General features: G+C 45.6%; 1 protein-coding gene across 2 annotated transcripts in view; it reads left to right on the forward strand.

The window, feature by feature from the left end:
• Nucleotides 1-20,471, forward strand: part of LOC127584886 (collagen alpha-1(XI) chain-like) — a 327,113-nt gene that overhangs the window by 296,879 nt on the left and 9,763 nt on the right. For both annotated transcript variants that reach the window (XM_052041855.1, XM_052041856.1), the window contains 3 exons: nucleotides 8,344-8,456; nucleotides 12,507-12,575; nucleotides 17,860-18,093. In XM_052041855.1, the coding sequence (XP_051897815.1) occupies nucleotides 8,344-8,456; nucleotides 12,507-12,575; nucleotides 17,860-18,093 (416 nt within the window). The remainder of the gene's footprint in view (nucleotides 1-8,343; nucleotides 8,457-12,506; nucleotides 12,576-17,859; nucleotides 18,094-20,471) is intronic.

Raw genomic sequence — 20,471 nt, forward strand, 5'->3', positions numbered from 1 at the left:
CGGGGGGGAGGTGGGGGTGTGGGAGCTCCTCTCTCAGCCTCACTTGGTGTGACAGTGGACAAAACTCCCAGTTTGGAGGCCATTTCTCTCAATGAGCCTCTCCCATGTTTTTAATCGTTTTCCCCAAAACCATTTAGCTGATGTTGGCTTGTGGTCCTGGGGCAACCTCTGGTACCTCACACGTGACCATTCGTACAGGACGAGAGTCATACAGCACGGATACAGGCCCTTCCGCCCAACCTGCCCACGCCAACCACAGTGCCTACCCAGCTAGTCCCAATTTCCTGCATTCAGCCCATATCCCTCCGTGTACCTATCCAAGTGCTTCTTCAATGACACGATCGTACCCACCTCAACCACTTCCTCTGGCAGCTTGTTCCACATACCACCCTCTGCGTGAAAAAGTTGCCCCTCAGGTCCCTTTTAAATCTTTCCCCTCTCACCCTAAACCTATGCCCTCTAGTTTTGGACTCCCCACCCCTGGGAAAAAGACTGCAACCGTCCATCTTATCGATGCCTCTCATAATTTTAAATGTTTCTATCAGGTTGCCCCTCATTCTGCTACGTTTCATGGAATAAAGACCTAACCCTCCCCCACAAGCATTAGCTGAGATGGAATCAGATGACAAATCAGTCGCTGAAGAACCTGAACAGTGGGGAAAATCTTTGCCTCATAGAAATGCTTCCAGGGTTGGGGGATTAGAATTACCTGAAAACATTTTTCCCCCTGCTTAGAGCAGAGAGGTGACTTGTAAGAGGAGATTTGATAGACTAACCAAGCGTGGTCAACATGGTTTGATGGTAGGTAAATCATGTTTGACAAATTTGTTTCAATTCTTTGAGGATGTGGCAGGAGAACTGATAGAACCTGTCGATGAAGGGTATTTATATTTCCAAAAGGTATTTGACAAGGTACCATGTAGGAAGTTGGTGCATAAATTAAAAGCCCATTGGAGGATCTTCTTTAGTATGGAGTGAAAACTGGCTGTCACATGCAAAGCAGAGAGTTGGGTCCTTTTCAGTATGGAGCAATGTAACTGGTGGAGTGCCCCAGAGATCGGTTCTTGGCCCTCAGTTGTTTACTATTTATATTAATAATCTGGAGGAGGGAATAAAGTATAAGGTTTCCAAGTTTGCTGATGATACAAAAATAAGTGGAAGGACATGTTGTGATGAGGACATTGTGATTCTGCAGAGATGATTGGTTGAAAAGCTGGCAAATGGAGTTCAATGTGGGAAAGTGTGAGATCATGCACTTCAGTAAGACGAATCAAAAGGCAGATTATTATCTAAATGGGGAGAGACTACAAATGGGTGACGTTCAGAGTGAGCTATGCGTTCCTGTGCATGAATCACAAAATGTTGTCAGGAAGGTCCAACAAGTAGTTGAGGAAAATGATATTTTGGTCCAAAGAGGTTGGAGTTTAAGAATAGGGAGGATTTCTTGCAGTTGTACAGGGTGTTGGTAAGACCACAGCTGGAATATTGTGGACAGTTTTGATTTCCTTCTTTTTCTTGTGAATGCTGCTTATCTGATGCTATGAGCCTGTGATGCTGCTGCAAGTAAGTTTTTCATTGCACCTGTGCATACGTGTACTTGTGTATATGACAATAAACCCGGCTTTGACTTACCTAAAAAATGAGATACTAACATTGGAGGCAGTCCAAAGGGGATTCACCAGGCTAATTCCTGGCATGAGAGAATTGCCCTATCAAGAGAGGCTCGATGGTTTGGGTTTGTATTTCTTGGGAGTTCAGAAGAATGAGGGGTAACTTTATTCAAACACGTAAGACCCAATGCAGATTGAGTGACCGCCTTGTTGAACACCTTCGCTCTGTCCACCGCAACAGACAGGATCTCCCAGAGGCCACCCACTTCAAGTCCACTTCCCACTCCCATACTGATGTGTCTGTCCGCAGCCTCCTCTACTGCCACTTAGAGGCCAGATGCAGGTTGGAGGACCAACACCTCATATTTTGTCTTGGAAGACTCCAACCTGACAGTATCAACATCGATTTCTCTAACTTCCAGTAAACTCTTCCCTCTTTCCCCTTTTACCCCCTTCCTCTCCCTTTGTTTTCCCTCATTCCTGTGGCCTCCTCCCCCCCTCTTTCCCCTCCCCCGCCCTCATGACCTGCCCATCACCTCCCTCCCATACCCCACCTCCTTCCCTCTCCTACTTGCCCTACTGCCCTCTCCTACCAGATTCCTCCTCCTTCAGCCCTTTGCCTTTTCCACCTATCACCTCCCAGCTTCTCACATCACTCCCTTTCACTCCCCCTCCCCACCCACCTACCTTCCCCCTCTCACCTATCACCTGCCAACACGTGCTCCTCCCCCTCACCCTACCTTTTTATTCTGGCTTCTGCCCTCTTCCTTTTGAGCCCTGACGAAGGGTCTTGACCCGAAACATCAACTGTTTATTTCCCTCCATAGATGCTGCCTGACCTGCTGATTTCCTCCAGCATTTTGTGTGTGTTACATAAGATCCTAAGGGAGCTTGATAGGGTGGATGTTCAGATGTTTTCAATAATGGGAGAGTATCGAATGAGGGAACGCAGTTACAAGACCAGGGAGGGGCCAGTCATTTAAAACTGAGGTGCATAGAAGTTTCTTCTCTCAGAGACAAGATATCTTTATTGGTCACATGTACATCGAAACACACAGTGAAATGCATTTTTTTGCATAGTGTGTTCTGGGGGCAGCCCGCAAGTGTCACCACGCTTCTGGCACCAACATAGCATGCTCACAACTTCCTAACCCATACATCTTTGGAATGTGGGAGGAAACCGGAGCATCCAGAGGAAACCCATACAGACACGGGGAGAACGTACAAACTCCTTACAGACAGTGGCCGGAATTGAACCCGGATCGCTGGCGCTGTAAAGTGTTATTCCAACCATTACACTACCGTGCCTGCGGGAAGTGAATCTATGGAATTCTCTGCTCCTGAGAATGGTGGAGGCCAGATCATTAGATATGTTTAAGGTAGTGATAGATAAATATTTGAAAGATCTAGAACTAAGGGTGATGGGGAACTGGCACAGCAGAGGAGTTGAAGCCAGCACAGGTCAGCCACGATTATATTGAATGGTGCGGCAGGCTTGAGGGCCCATGCACTACTCCGGCTCCTATTTCCTTGTGTTCTTGTGAGTGCTGGGGATTGTGGACATTTTGTTTTCTTATTGGCTCAATATAGATCTCCAGCAAACTAATTTTCCATGGTATTGTGTGCATGTGATATTGTTCCACCTGTGTTGAATGGAATCTGACTTCATTTGAGTTGCAAGTCACTGATGAAGCTGTCAGATGGCTTCGAATCCCAACTAAACTGCCCTTTGGTTTTTCTCCCACTGGTTCCATTAAGAATTACAAATAGTTTCATAGAACATAGAACACTACAGCACAGTACAGGCCCTTCGGCCCACACTGTTGTGCCGACATTTTATCCTGCTCTAAGATCTATCTAACCCTTCCCTCGCACATGGTTCCCCATCTCTCTGTAATTCACGTGTCTATCTAAGAGTCTCTTAAATGTCCCTAATGTATCTGCCCCCACAACCTCTGCAGGCAGTGCATTCCACGCACCCACCACTCTCTGTGTAAAAAACTACCCCTAACATCCTGCTTATACCTTCCTCCAATCACCTTAAAATTATGTCCCCTTGTGTTAGCCATTGTCGCCCTGGGAAAAAGTCTCTGACTGTCCACTCGATCTGTGCCTCTTATCATCTTGAACATCTCTTTCAGTGATAGCCACTCAATGAAAACTGTTCTTTAATCTGGGTATTTTGTAATATCAAAAATCCTGTATAAATCTGTGGAAAGGGAAACAGTTAACTATTTTTCTGTCCACAGAGGCTGCTTGACCTGCTGAGTATTTCTATCATATAAAGTTTTCATTTCAGATTCCAGCATCTGCTGTCTTTTGAGTTTTCATTTCCTTTCAACTTAACACACACAGTTTTTTCTCCCCCAGGGAAAGAGGACTAAAAACTAGAGGGCTTAGGTTTAAGGTGAGAGGTGAAAGATTGGAAAGGGACCTGAGGGGCAACTTCTTCACGCAGAGGCTGGTGGGTATATGGAACGAGCTGCCAGAGAAAGTGGTTGAGGCAGGTACAATAACAACATTCAAAAAACATTTGGATAAGTAAATGGATAGGAGGGTTTAGAGGGATATGGGCCAAATGCAGGCAAGTGGGACTATCTTGGTGGGCAGTATGGACAGGTTGGGCTGAAGGGCCTGATTCTGTGCTGTATTACTCTATGACTCGATGACTCATTCATCTTACTATGGTCTCCCTCATCTCCCTCACATAATGACTAAAACCCAGAACCCAAAATCATTTCCACAACTTGACCCTCAGCTGTGAGACCTCAGTGGAGTTCAATATTGTTGGACTCCTGACTTAAATAGAGATTAGCAACATTTAGTCATAGAATAATACAGCACAGAAACAGGCCCTTCGGCCCAACCCATCCATGCCAACCAAGTTACCCACCTGATCTCATCCTATTTGCCTGTGATTAACCCATATTTCTCTAAATCTTTCCTATCCATGTACCTGTCTAAAGGACTTTTAAATGTTGTAATAGTACCCACCTCTACCACTTCCTCTGGCAGCTCATTCCTATACCCTCACCCCTCTGTGTGAAAAACTTGCCCCTCAGTTCCCCTTTAAATCTTTCCCTTCTCACCTTAAACATATGCCATCTAGTTTTAGACTTGCCTAGCATGTGAAAAAGACTATGACCATTCACCTTATCTATGACCCTCGTGATTTTGTAAACCTCCATCAGGTCACTCCGCAGCCTCCATTACTCCAGGGAAAACAATCCCAGCCCATCCAGTCTCTTCTGAAACCCTCCAGTCCTGGCAACATGCTTATGAATGTTTTCTGCACCCTCTCTAACTTAATCACATCCTTCCTACAGCAGGGCGACCAGAACCACACACAATACTCCAAGTGCAGTCTGACCAATATCTTGTACAGCTGTAACATGATGGACCAACTCTTGTACTCAATGTTCCGACTGATGAAGGCAAGCATGCCATACGCGGTCTTCACCACCCTGAGTACCTGTGTTGCCACTTTCAGGGAACGATGTACCCAACAATGTTCTACAACACTCCCCAGGGCTCTACCATTCACTCTGAATATTCCAAAATGCATCACTTTGCACCTGACTGAGTTAAAAACACTTTAAAACCCTTGCCTTGTACAAACTGGATGTGCTGCGTTGGAAAGGTTGGGCGAAGTATATGTACTGAGGTGAAAGAAAAGGGATTCAGAAGGAAAAGCAGCATAATTGAAATTACATTCGTGGCTGTCACTTTGATTTTATGTTGCCACTGTTCAATGAAAGCATTAACAAATTGCCTGTAAAGCAGTTTATTTTCTTGCAACATTGAAGGAGGCCATTCAGTCCATCATGTTGATGCTGGCTCAAAGCAGTCCTGTTCTCTCACTCAGTTCCCTGTAACCTATTCTCCATGACATGTCCGTCAACTCCCCTCGGATTCTCCAGTCACCTACCTACACTTGAGGGAGTTTAAAATAAGCAACTAACCTACAATTCAGCCCATCCTTGGGAGGTGTAACCCAAGCACCTGGAGGAAACCCGCACAAAGTCACAGGGAGAACGTGCAAATCCCTAGTCACAGGGCACCGAAGGTCAGAATCGAATCGGGGTCACTTGAGCTCTGAGACAGCAGCACTACACCTCCAAGACCCAAGGTGGAATTCGACACCACCACACCCCCGCATGGTACACGAGGTGAAGATGACTGTCAAGTGGGGAATTGCTTTCTGTATGAAATATTGAAGGAGAAATCTGATTCAGAAACAAACCTCATCTGTGTGGAGTGAGAGAGAACCCAAAGCGAACTGATTCCAATGATTTCCTGTCCTCCTATCAATTTTAACATCAGTGAATGAAGCAAAATAGAATCTCATCAACAGACAGGATGGCCAATTCATCCATTCCAGGTGCTGTTCACCTTCAGTCTTCCCCTGCATAACAGAAAGAAAACATCCCTTTCCTCACTGTGCTGCAAGAGCTTAAAATCCATCCTGACACAAGGCGAGACCCTGGTTTAATTTCAGATTTCCAGCATCTGCAGTTTTTTTTTAATTTCATTTGATTTCCCCCGTATAAAGACCCAGGGGAATGAACCGTTCCCGGGTCTCAACCCTCAGGTGTAAGACCCCTGAAGAGTTCGATAGTGTTGATACTTCTGTCCTCCGTTACTCTTGTCTCATACAGCTGGAGATGTTGCACTGCAAAGACTGGGCGGGACGAAGGTTGAGAGATACGAACCTTCACTGTGAACCTTTCACTCCAACCATTTGTAATTCTCAGTGACGCAGAAATCAAAGGGCAGTCTGATTGGGACTGGAAATACTTTGACAACTTCATCATTGGCTTGTAACACCTCTTTGCAAAGACCCCATCTCCAGCAACACAATACCAAAGAGACACAAGAGAATGCAGATGCTAGAATCCTAATGCAGGGTTCCCACCCTAAACGTCGACAGTTCCTTTCCTCGCACAGATACTGCTCAACCCACTGAGTTCCTCCAGCAGATTATTTGTTGCAACACAATATCGTTCAGCTCCACAGAGGATTTGATTCCACTATTGAACTCCACAGAGGGCTTACAGCTCAGACTAATGGCCTGGGAAACAGCTCTCTCTAACTGGATCACACACATGATGTAAGGGGGACCTCGAGTTGAAAGGAGAGGTGACACAAGTCCAGAGAAATGACGCACTGCATTAGCTGCAGTGAAATTCAAATGGAAAACAGAATTGCATAGTGACTTAGAAATTCCGTTGCGTAGGGGTTTGGTTGTTTCATTTCCTGGCGCTACGCAACTGGAAATTTCTGGAGTGGCCTGACATTGCAACCATTTCCAGGGTGAATCGGATCACTCCAGAAATTCCAGCAGTCACTTCTGGTGGGATCGTGCTTGCTCCGATGAACCACTTCCTGATTCACACGTGCATGGATGACATTACTTCTGTGCAATGCCACAGTTTAAGAACACAAGAAAATAGGAGCAGGAGTAGGCCACTCGGCCCCTCAAGCCTGCCCTGCCATTCAATATGATCATGGCTGATCTATGCTAGCTTCAACTCCTTTGCCTGTTCCCCATAACCTTCAATTCCTTGATCTTTCAAATATTTGTCTATCTCCTCCTTAAGTACCTCTAATGATGTCATCTTCACCATCCTCGAGGGCAGAGAATTCCAGAGATTCACTACCCTCTGAGAGAAGTTTCTATACACCTCAGTTTTAAATGACTGACCCCTTGTCATGTAGCTCTGTCCCCTTGTTCGTGACTCTCCCACTAGTGAAAACATCTCAACATTGAGGGGCAACTTCTTCACACAGAGAGTGGTGCGCATGTGGAACAAGCTGCCAGGGGAAGTGGTAGAGGGTACAATTACAACACTTAAAAGACATTAGGAAAGATTTAGAGAGCTATGGGCCAAATGCACGCATATTGGACTGGCTCAGTCAGGCACCTTGGCATGGACAAGTTGGGCTGAAGGGCCTGTTTCCGTGCTGTGTTACTCTATGACTCTATCAAGCCCCCTTAGAATTTTATATCTTTGAATAAAGTCACTCCTCATTCTTCTAAACTCCAAGGAATGCAGACTCATGAGGGACACAAGCAGATCCCAGCTCAGCGCTGGGAAGTTTATGTGATTGCTTAACAGCTCCCCTAGAGCTCCCTCCTGTCCTCCTACAAGGGGGATCCTCAGACAACCTTTTAACCCCGCCCCAAATCAATCAACCAATGTTTCCCATGTGCGTTCACCAATCAACTGCCCTCCCTCACGGGTAACTAACTATCTGCAATTCCTCCGGGCACTGTTCAACCAACCATCAGCACCCCCCAGATTCTACCACTTGCCCACACATTGGGGGCGATCTACAGCAGCCAATTAACCCACTGAGCCGCACGTCTTTGGGATTTGGGAGGAAACTGGGGTAACCAGGAGAACGTGCAAGCTCTGCACAGCAAGCTGCTGAGGTCAGGATTGAATCCAGGTCTCAGGTGCTGTGAGGCAGCGGCCCTACAAGCTGCACTACTGTGCCACCATCGGATTTAAGAAGTGGACAAAGCAAGCAGAATCTCCTATATCGTTACCAATCTGACTTACTTGTTTGTTAAAACCAACAGCTCTATTTTCACTCCAAATGCTTTTACCTACATGGATCGGACCACCTTAACTTCCTCCAATCCGTCCCCTCCCCTAAAGAATTGTGCATTTGATTCATTTAATGTTGCACAACTCAGATGGTAATTTAAGCACTCTTGTTCTTCCAGGTGATTATTGGATTGACCCAAATCAGGGGTGTTCAAAAGATTCCTTCAAGGTCTTCTGTAACTTCACTGCCGGCGGAGAAACCTGCATCTTCCCTGACAAAAAGACTGAAGGAGTAAGTCAACTGGAGGAAGGAGGTGCCGCGGCAATGTTGGAATGAGTTTTTGTTTGGTGTACCCCTCCCATAGTTTGCCATGAATGAGTTATAGAACATAGAACAGTACAGCACAATACAGGCCCTTCAGCCCACAATGTTGTGCTGACCTTTAAACCTCACCTAAGACTATCTAATCCCTTCCTCCCACATATCCCTCTATTTTAAATTCTTCCATATGCTTATCTAGCAACCTCTTGAATTTGACTGATGTACCTGCCTCCACCACCGTCCCAGGCAGCACATTCCATGCCCCAACCACTCTCTGGGTAAAAAAACCTTCCTCTGATATCTCCCTTGAACTTCCCACCCATTACTTTAAAGCCATGCCCTCTTGTATTGAGTATTGGTGCCCTGGGAAAGAGGCGCTGGCTGTCCACTCTATCTATTCCTCCTAATATTTTGTACACCTTACAATAGACCTTGCTGTATAGCTGTACAGCATGGATACAGGCCCTTCAAGTCTGGGGACAATTACAGGGGAATGTGGGGAGAGTAAAATAGGATTGGTGTCAATGGGTGGTTAACAATTGGGTTCAGTAGGCTGAAAGCCCTCTTTCAGTGCTCTATGACCCGATGACCGTGTTTCTTACAATGGTACTCCATTGTTTGTAAAACATATTAAATAAAAGGGAGGGTTGTATTTCTATTGTGATTTTTACATCTCCTTTGGGACATCCCATAGCTCTTTTAGATGTAACCTTTTTCTCAACTTGTGCTGGCCGGTGTTTATATTCCACATGAATTTGGTTGTTGAGGGGTCGTATTCTGAGTGGAGGTCGGTGACCAGTGGTGTACCTCAGGGATCTATACTGGGACCCTTACTATTTGTGATTTTTATAAATGACCTGGATGAGGAAGTGGAGGGGTGGGTTAGTAAGTTTGCGGATGACACGAAGGTTGGGGGTGTTGTGGATAGTTTGGAGGGCTGTCAGAGGTTACAGAGGGATATAGATAGGATGCAGAGTTGGGCTGAGCAGTGGCAGATGCAGTTCAACCCAGATAAGTATGAAGTGGTTCATGTTGGTAGGTCAACTATGTTGGCGGAATATAGTATTAATGGTAGGACTCTTGGCAGTGTGGAGGATCAGAGGGATCTTGGGGTCCGAGTCCATAGGACACTCAAAGTGGCGGCGCAGGTTGACTCTGTGGTTAAGAAGGCATATGGTGTATCATCCTTCATCAATCGGGGAATTTAGGAGCCGGGAGGTATTGTTGCGGCTATATAGGTCCCTGGTCAGACCCCACTTGGAGTACTGTGCTAAGTTCTGGTCGCCTCACTACAGGAAGAATGTGGAAGCCATAGAGAGGGTGCAGAGGAGATTTACAAGGATGTTGCCTGGGATGCGGAGCATGCCTTATGAAAGCAGGTTGAGGGAACTCGGCCTTTTCTCCTTGGAGAGACAGAGGATGAGGGGGGACCTGATACAGGGGTATAAGATGATGAGAGGTATTGATAGGGTAGATAGTCAAAGGCTTTTCCCCAGGGCTGAATTGGTGGCCACAAGAGGACATAGATTTAAGGTGCTGGGGAGTAGATATAAAGGAGATGTCAGGGGTAAGTTTTTTATTCAGAGAGTGGTGAGTGTGTGGAATGGGCTGCCAGAAATGGTGGTGGAGGCTGATACGATAGGGTCTTCCAAGAGACTGTTAGATCGGTATATGGAGCTGAGTAAAATAGAGGGCTGTGGGTAAGCCTAGTAATTTCTAGAGTAGGGACATGTTTGGCACAGCTTTGTGGGCTGAAGGGCCTGAATTGTGCTGTAATTGTTCTATGTTCTTTGAGCCCCTACTTCATCTCTCCCAAACAACACATCCCTCTGCACCTTTCTCCCACGTTTTATCAGGATTTTCTTTCAAGGAAGTTTTCTGCAACTATTCTAAGTGGCAGCATGTTCTTCTTTCCAGTTTCCAAGAAAAAAATGTTCATAAGATATAGGAGCAGAATTCGGCCCATCGAGTCTGCTCCGCCATTCGACCAAGGCTGATTTTTTTCTTCAACCCCATTCTCCCACTTTCTCCCCATAACCCTAAACCCCCTTACCAATCAAGAACCAATCAACCTCAGCCTTAAATACGCCCAATGACATCCTCCATTGTTCTCTGTGGCAACAAATTCCACAGATCCACCACCACAGTTCCTCCTGAATGTCCTATTGAACTTATCAACATTGCAGGTTGATGCCCCGAATTCTGGCTCCCTCACAATTGGCTCACCCAACAAACAATTTTGAATAGCTCCCCAAGAGCTCGGATTGCCCATTGCCCTGGACAATGCTATCTGGCATGGGAGGTAAACTTGGATGCCATTGATGGACAAGATCATAGCTGGTATAGAGAGAGTGAATAGAAAGGGAAGTGGTTCCCAGTAGGAGATGGTTCAAGAATCATGTGTGGCGCGGGATGTGGGGGCAGATGGTGTGGTGCAGGACAGCACAGTCGCTGAGCAGGTATAGCAACCAGCTTGAGACCCCGGTTCAGTCCTGACCTCTGGCGATGAAGTTTGCGCATTCTCCTTGTGACCAAGTGATTTTCCTCTGGGTGCCCCAGTCTCTTCCCACATCCCAAAGACGCACGGACCGGTAGATTATTTGTGTAAATTGCCCCAAGTGGAGGTGGATGACAAGGGAATCAGGTTGTTGTTAATAGGAGCTTGAGAAAGAATGGGTTACAGGGAAATTATTGTCAATTGAGATTGGTCTGAGAGCCAACTGACCTTTTTCTATATTGTAAGAAAAAACATGAGAAAAATTTAATATTTTGGGCAAAGGCTATAAGGGAGAATTGAAAGTGGATCTTATTTTACTCAGTGAGTGATTATAATCTGGAACTCACTGCTTGTAGGAGTGTCGGAAGCAGAGTCAATCAGGACCTTTAAAAGGGAATTGAATAGGCCCTGAGAGGGGTTGTAGGAAGTGGGACTGGTGGGATTGCTCTTCCTAGAAGGACTGAATGGCTTTGCTCATAACAATTCTATGATGCTGTCACAAAACTGGTTCACCTGACTTTTCATATCAAGCTGCAGCAACAGGACAGTTTAGGAGAGGGGGAGGGCTTCCTCTGTTGTATCTTCACAGAGAGCGCTTGAAGTAATGTGAGAGACAAAGGTCTCAAAGTGTTCTTTCCTCCCCTCAAGCACCAGACATCTCTTGCTTTCAGTCGAGCTGACATCTTATTTTTATGCACTTTGTTCTCAAAACCACTGATGAAGAGCCTTAGTTGGTTTTAATTCTCTCTCGAGGTATATCTCTAGCCTGCAATTACTGCTGTACCCTACTACCCACTGAGAAAGTATTTTTTTTACACTACAGAAGGAGGCCATTCAGCCCATAGGATCCATGTCAGCTCACAGAGCAATCCGATCACTCTCATTTTCTCACTACGTATTGCTCTACATCCTTCCAACTTGTTACCTCACACATGCCCATCAACTCCTACCTATACTAAGGAGCAATTTACAGTGGCCTGCTAACCTACCAGCGTGTTGTTGGGATATGGGAGGGAACCAGAGCACCCAGGAGAAACCCACATAGTCACAGGGAGATTGTGCAATCTCCACACAGACGGCACCAGAGGCCAGAATCAAACCGGGGTCGCTGGAGCTGTGCAGCAGCTGCATTAACTGCTGTGCGACTATGCATCCAATACCCTGTCCTTTCTGAACTGCTGTGGCTTGTGTGGTGAGAGGAACACAATCTGAACTCAAGAATCAGAACATTCTTTCCCTCAGGCAAGTTAGTGAACCAAGATAAGTTTTTTTCAGCAACATGGCCGCGATCATTTTTCTTCCTCTCCATTTGTTTAATTAACCAAATTAAATTTCTTCACTGCTGCCAAGGGATTTGAACTTGTGCACTTGGGATGTTTTGCTCAGGCTCTGGACAACCAGTCAAGTAATTCTCCCAAGCTGCCGCCGTTCCTCTTGGCCCCTCTTTGCTAACAGTTGCTCGGGACGCAGTGCTCTGGAGACCCATTCCTTAAAGTCACATCCTTGCTTTCTGACTATTCCAGGTTAAAGTTTCCTCCTGGCAACGTGACAAACCAGGTACTTGGTACAGCAAATTCAAACGCGGCAAACAGGTGAGATTTTTCTTCTATTATATTCATTCAAGGGGTTTGGGCTTCACAGGCTGCACCGGCGTTTAATTGCCCATCTCTATTCACCCATGAGAAGGTGGTAGTGAGCTGCCTTCTTGAACCACGGCAGTTCTTGAGGTGTGGGTACACCCACAGTGCTATTAGGGAGAGAGTTCCGGGATTTTGACCCAGCAACAGTGAAGGAACGGTGATATATTTCCAAGTCAGGGTGGTGTGTGGGTTGGAGGGCAACTTCCCATTGATGGTGTTCGCCATGCTTTTGCTGCCTTTGTCCTTCTAGCTGGTAAAGATCTGGGTTTGGACTAGGGAGTCCAGGTGATTTGCTGCAGTGCATCCTGTATATGGTACAAACTACTGCTATTGTATGTTGGTAGTGGAGTGAGTGAATGGTTGTGGATGGGTAGCCTATCCAGCGGGCTGCTATGTCCTGTATGGTGTCGAGCTTCTTGAAGTTTTTTTTAAGGAGAAGCTTTGGGAGGGGAGTTACTCACCTCAGGATCCCAAGCCTCTGACCTGCTCTTGTAGCCTCATTGTGTCAATGGCTACTCCAGTTCAGTTTCTGATCAATGGTAGCCCTCAGGATATTAATAGTGGGGCAGTCAGTGATGGTAATGCCATTGAATGTCAGGAGGTGAAAGCTGGATTTTCTCTTGTTGTATATCATCATTGCCTGGCACTTGTGTGGCATGAATGTTACGCGCCACCGATCAGCCCAGGCCTGGATATTGTCCAGGTCTTGCTGCATTTGGATGTGGACTGCTTCATTATCTGAGGGGTCACAAATGGTGCTGAACATTGTGCAATCATCAGCTCACATCCCTACTTCTGACCTTATGATTGAAGGAAGGTCATTGATGAAGCAGCTAAAGATGGTTGGGCCTAGGACACCAGCCTGAGGAGCTCCTGTAGAGATGTACTGTGGGTGAGATGATTGACCTCCAACCACCACAGCCATCTTTCTTTCTGTTGGGTCTGATTCCAACTCGGAGAGGGTTTTCCCCTGATTTCCACTGACTCCAGTTTAACCAGTGCTACTTGATACCAGACTCAATCAAATGCTGTCTTGTTGTCAAGGGCAGTTACTCTCACTTCACCTCTGGAGTTCAGCTCTTTTGTCCATGTTAGAATGAGGCTGGAATGTCAGGAGCTGAGTGACTTTGGCAGAACCAAAACGTACTTCTGTGAGCTGAAGAATGCAAGCCCTGGAGGTCCACGTTAAATGTATTGTAGTATTGATACATTACAGATGGAGGTCATTCAAGTTCAAGTTCGAGTTTATTGTTGTCATGGGCATATGTACACAGGGTATAAGTGCCATGAAAACTAGCTTTTTGCAGTACATTACAAGCATAAATTAACAGAAACTTAAATTAACATAAATTATACATAATTTACATGAGCAAGAATGCAAAATAAACGTAACGACACTAGTGCAAGATTGAGAGAGTGAAAAATATAGTCTGAGCTAGTGTTGGGGTTTCTCAGGTCGGTTCAAGAACCTGACGGGAGTAGGGAAGAAGCTGTTGTTGAACCTTTTGAGGTGTGGGTCTTCAGGCTCTTGTACCTCCTGCCTGTGGCAGCATCGAGAAGAGGGCATGGCCCGGATGGTGGGGGTCCCTGATGATGGATGTCGCCTTCCTGAGACATTGCCTCTTGTAGATGTGTCCAGTGGTGAGGAGAGCATTCAACCTGTCAAGTGTGTGCTGGCTCCCTGAGAACAATCCAATCAGCCTCACGGACTTACCAGCACCCTTTCCTAATTACCTTATAATTTCTTTTAAAACATTTGAAAGCCACAATTGGATGTGTGTACTTGATACATTCCTGGTCAGAACTCCATCGTCTGCCCATCACTTTAAATTCATCCTCTGTGGTCTTTTAACTATTTGCTAATGGAAACAGATTCTCTATCTACCCTACCTACCCAGCCATGATCTTGCATCTTCTATGAAATCTCCTTTGCTTAACGGAGGGAAAATCGGGCTTCTGAAGGCAAAACTATGGTCGTTGTGCTTCAGTTAAATAGGGCATTGGTGAGACCACATCTGGAGTATTATGTGCAATATTGATCTCCTTATAAAAGGAAGGAAGTTAATGTATTGGAATCTTACTTGCAAGTCTGGAATGGGCGGGCTATCTTGTGAAGAAAGTTTGGACAGACTAGGCTTGTTTCTGTTGGAACTTAGAAGCGTGAGAGGGGTCTTAATTGAAACATTTAAGATCCTGAGAGGTCTTGACCGGATGGATATTTCCTCCTGTGGGAGAATCTGGAACCAGGAGCCACTGTTTTAAAAACAGTTGCCTATTTAAGATATAAATCAACCTTTCTCTCAGTGGGTGGTGAGGCTTTGCTATTCTCTTCCTCAAAAGATAGTGGAAGCAGGGCAAAGTTGGACAGAACTAGACTTAGAGATACAGGTGGACAGATTCTTGATGTGAGTTTTGTGATACCATTGGCATTAACTTTTCAGGGTTCAGTTGTACAATCAAATACATGGTACCAAATGACTCGGCACCATGAAATACATAAAATACAGTGGTTTTGAACAAGTCACTACATAGTTTTATTATAGAAAGTGGCAATGGAATGAATTGATGCAAGGTTGCGGAGCTGAGACTACAGTTGGATCAGCTATGATTTTCTTCAGTGGTGGAGCAGACTTGAGTGGGAAGGGGCAGAGGAAAAGTTTTTGACTGATTTTTGTCATAATGATCATAGTTCTCCTGACAGTTTTACCATAACGTGGCTCATTGGGCTGCACTCTCACCTCCGAGACAGAAGGTTGTTGGATCAAGTTCCAATCCAGAAACTTGAGTACCAGATTTATGCTGATGTCATTGTTTGACAGCGCAGAAGCAGGTCCTTCAGCCCATTGTCTGTGCCGACCATCAGTCACCCATTTACTCTAATTCCACATTAATCCCAACTTTTTATTCACCCTACCTTCCCACCAACCATTCCCAGATTCTACCACTCACCTACACACTGGGGGCAATTCATCTACCAACCCGTACATCTTTGGGATGTGGGAGGAAACAGGAGCACCTGGAGGAAAACCACACGCTTACAGGGAGAACGTGCAAACTCCACACAGACAGCACCAGAGGTCGGGATTGAACCCGGGTCTCTGGTGCTACCACTCTCCTGCCCCTACCTGCCCACACTATACTTTCCGGCACTCAGCCCGTAGACTTCTGTGCATGGCGGTTCAAGTACTGATGCCACAGGCTGACGTCCTGAGGAAGTACTGCAGTAATGTGGTATTTCGGAATGGTCACAACACAGAAGAAGACTATTTGGCCTGTGGACTCTATCAGAGCTACTCCACTCGCCTCTTTCCCCATATTGTTTCCTTCTGTATGCATCCAGCTACCCTTTGAACAGTGCGATTGAATTTGCCTCCACTACTCTCCAGAACAGTCCATTCCAGACCCTCACCGCTCACTGTATGGAAACAAAAGAGTCCTCCTATTACATTTGGTTCTTTAACCAATCACCTTCATTCTATTTCTCTTCCACCAATGGGAAGGGTTTCTCTCTGTCTATTCTGAAAGCACCTTTGATTTTAAATATCACATCCCCAAGCAACATTCCCTGTTCCAAGGTTAACAATCCCAGCTTCTCCAATCTATCCACATAACTGAAGCCCCTCCTCCCTGGAACCATCTTGGCTTTGCACCAAGTGTTGATACATGAGATTAGTACAGATAGGTACTTGGTGACCAGCATAGACATGGTGGGCTGAAGGGCCTGTTTCTGTGCTGTAAGACTCTTTGACTCCACCTTCTCCAGACCCTAAAGTTTGGAGCCCAGACCTGGACACAGTACATTGTTGGGGCCAAACCATGTTGAATTAGATATTAAACCCCTCGGGATCCCATGATCGTTTTTGTAAAAAACACGGGAGAATTTTCCCCAGTGCCTTATGTAATAGTTATCTCTCAGGCAGCAGATTATTTGGTCATTATCACATTATTGATTGTGGGAGGTTGATGTGCATAAATTGGCTGGCATGTTTCCTACCCCACACCAGTTCAAGACAACTTCAATGGCTGGATGTGAAGCCTTCAACATTACTGCCAGCTCACCTTCTCTTGTAGCTAAGAACAAACTGGAGGCAACATCAAGTGGAGGGAAAGGAATGGTCAACACCTTGGATCATGACCATTCATCAGGACTGAGAGCGTAGAGGGAGGACAGCCAGTATAAAGGGGAGAGGGGGAATGGTTGAGGCAGAGGTCAGTAGGTGATTTTCTCTTGTATGTTGCTTTCTCCAGCTGATAGTTTTGAGCTTCCAACAGCACATATCGAGTTCTGTGAACTGTTCAATAATCTCTTTCTATATTTAATCCACAATGTTTTAAAAAAGGTTCAGTAAGTTGAGTTCATAGGAAGACAAAATGAAAGACATATTCCCCTGTGGGCCTGGGATGGAAATTGAGGCAAAAATTGGCGCCCAAGCCTACCACTCCTCCTCCTCCCCAATCCTTGACACTGGACTCACCGATGATTATTATTGCTCTCCACCTAACCACTGCTTCCTGTGGCCACCTTGGAGAAGTTGGCAGTCACCCCAAAGAGTGAAGCTAAGGGTCCTGACATTGCCTAGTGGAACAGAGTTCCTTGCTCTAACCTCCCAATAAAGCTCAAAACCCTTTTTCTGTCACTGGGAGCATTCTGAGCAGTTCAGGCCACCAATCTTTAAAAAGAATGTTTTGTCCTTGAAGAGAGCATAGTGCAGATTTACCCAAAGACTACTGAAACCGTGAGGACTTTATCCTGGCCATCTCTCCTCTCCACTCTCAGTCCTGATGGAGGGTTTCGACCCAGAGCGTCGACAATTCCTGTCCCCCCCACCCACACACACACAGATGCTGCCTGACTCGCTGAGTTCCATCAGCAGATTGTTTGTGTTACTCCAGCATCTACATTCTCTTGTGTTTCTGGTTAACTTATCAGGCTAGCAATTGTGACAGAAAGATAATCCAGAGACACAAGTTCAAATCCTACCATAGCAGCTGTGAAATTAAATAAATGAGGGCAAAAGATCTAAAAACTTATAAAGATGTCTATTGGGGAAGTAAATCTGCTATCGGTACCTGGTCTGACTTGTGTGTGACGGTCCCACAGCAATCCTTTTGACTCTTAACTGCCCTGTGTAGTGTTGCAGTAAGCAACTCCATTTAAGGATGGGAATTTTGTGCTGGCTTTGCCGTTGACACCCACTTCTGGATAAGTTGTTAACCTCCGTTCCTACTCCTGCAGCTTTCATACACTGACTCCGACGGTAACCCTGTGCACGTGGTTCAGATGACCTTCCTCCGCCTTCTGAGTGCCACAGCGCGACAGAGGTTCATCTACAACTGCCAGCAGTCCATCGCCTGGTATGACATGACCACACAGAGCTACCAGAGGGCACTGCGGTTCATGGGAGCCAATGGTGAAGAGCTGTCACACACCAAAACACCGTACATCAATGCCATCTATGATGGCTGTAAGGTAATGAATGATTCTCCTGACTGGGGTCACTAGGAATAAGTTGAGTTAGTTTACAGTGCTCGTGACTGGCATTTAGTGCTTAGACTGGGGGAGAAATTAGCACTTGGTTGCTTGTGCTATACATGTGATACTGTACCAATGGATGTTATGCTTTGTGTTCGAAATTCAGTTCTGTTGGTTTCACCGGAAGTACATTTCAGAAGTGGGAGACAACTGAATGATACTGCATACTTATTAGAGGCAACCAAGGGTCAATTGTTACCAGATCCATCTTAGTATTATTTTAGGTTGACACCAAGCCATACCGAGGGAGTACTGCACTGCCTGCCTTCCCGCCACCCCCCCCCCCCCACCCCCCCCCCCCCGATAAGAAGCCAATTAGGCGAGTTCTTTTTGGTGACCTGTCCATTGTTTATCCCTCAAGAATCATCTCTAAAGCATATTATCTTGGAAACTTGCTACCTCTAAAAATGACCAACATTACGACAGTGCCAGTAGTTCAGAAAAAGTTCACTTGAAGTGTAATGTAATATAAAGCAAACTTTTTCTGTTAGGTTGGTCCAATGCCCATTCTTTTTCGAAGGAAGGACTAATATGGAGGGTTTATGCCCTAACCATGATACTTGAGAGATATTGCTTCCTGTTATCCTGATTCACTAAGTGCATTATATGAAAGAAAGTTCTTTTTCATTTTTACAATGGAGCCTCATTGATTGAAGAATGGATATTGAACATAGGAAATTACAGGAGATGATAATACAAGTGACCAACTGAGATTAATTTTTATTGAAGACTGTGTGCGTGAGCTGTGCAATCTGCTCACAGTTGGCACAAGGATTAGCTTATAAAGGTTTTACAGGTACGGATAGTTGGAATCATGATATTTGTGTGTCGATAAAGGATATCAGGGAATACCTCCACATTGCTTTCTCTGTGCTACCACAAAGTTTCTGAAGATTGACAATGGTGGAGTTTAGAGGATCGTGGATCTGAAGAGTCTTGGAAGTGTCAGTCCAATATTCCAAATGGTCATCAGGGGAAACTCCCTTGTTCTTTTTTTTAACAAAGATCTGCCTCTGCAACATGAGCATCTCTGTGAGTTGTTTTGCAGTTCAGCCAATGGCTAATGACCCACCTCCGAGCTGAAAGCTGGACGCTTCCAACCAATGACATTCTCTTCACAACTGGAGGACTATCCACACCAAAGTCCATTGTCAAGTGTTACAAGGGTTGGACGCTGGTGGGGGAAGCAGTCAACAATATATTCTCCACCAAATAGTAGTGTCCTTCCTCTAACTAAGCCTAAGCATTAACCTACTGCTTATAATCTCCTAATATGTGGACATTTTATCCTTGAAGTGTTAACATGTGGATGACTTTAGGACCATGTTATGGAAAAGGAGAAACCAAAATATCAAGCTATATTCATAGTGCAGATTCCACCAAAATAATTCAGAGTTTCTTGCATGATGTTAGATTACAACAGCATAGTGGTTAAGGTACTTGACTAGTATTTAGAGGCACGGTAGTGTAGCGGTTACCGTAACGCTATTACAGCGCCAGTGACCCGGGTTCAATTCCGGCCGCTGTCTGTAAGGAGTTTGTACGTTCGCCCCGTGTCTGCATGGGTTTTCTCTGGGTGCTCCAGTTTCCTCCCACATTCCAAAGACATATGGGTTAGGAAGTTGTGGGCATGCTATGTTGGCGCCGGAAGCGTGGCGACACTTGCGGGCTGTCCGTAGAACATTCTATGCAAAGATGCACTTCACTTTGTGTTTCGATGTATGTGTGACTAATAAAGAAATCTAATAAAGAAATGTCATCATTGATTCAGGGACATGAGCTCAAATCCCATGAAAGGTCATATTAACACTATTTCTCATTCCACAATGCTGCCTGACCTGCTGAGTATCTCCAGCATTTTCTGTTCTTTTCTCAGGGCTTTGAGGGTCAAGTTTTAGGGCCTGTTACTTGGGTAGAGTCCTCAGCCAATCACACCAGAGCTCTGCCTGTGGTTGGCTCCGCCACAAGACCAGAGCCAGTTCACCCCAGGGCAAGCCTCAGCTGTTGTGGAATGTACAGTGAAGGCTGACCTCAAGCATCACCGTCTTGCTCCGCACACTGTGGCAATGAGCTCAGAACTGGGTTACCTGACTGCATCATGTGGGATCTACCATGCTCCAGTGAAGGTCAAATGACCAATGATAATTACTTTTCCCATTCAGTTGGGCGTGTGCCCATCGTTATGTACTGAAGGTCCAGGTTTTGTGCCATAACGGAGATAATTTAGAAGCATTCATGTTTCCTGGGAGGTCTTAACCCTCATAATATCAAAACAGGAGTAATATATCTGGATCCTTGGTTCATTGCTCCAAACA

Source organism: Pristis pectinata, chromosome 31 (assembly GCF_009764475.1).
Source record: "Pristis pectinata isolate sPriPec2 chromosome 31, sPriPec2.1.pri, whole genome shotgun sequence".
NCBI classification, from domain to species: Eukaryota; Metazoa; Chordata; class Chondrichthyes; order Rhinopristiformes; family Pristidae; genus Pristis; species Pristis pectinata.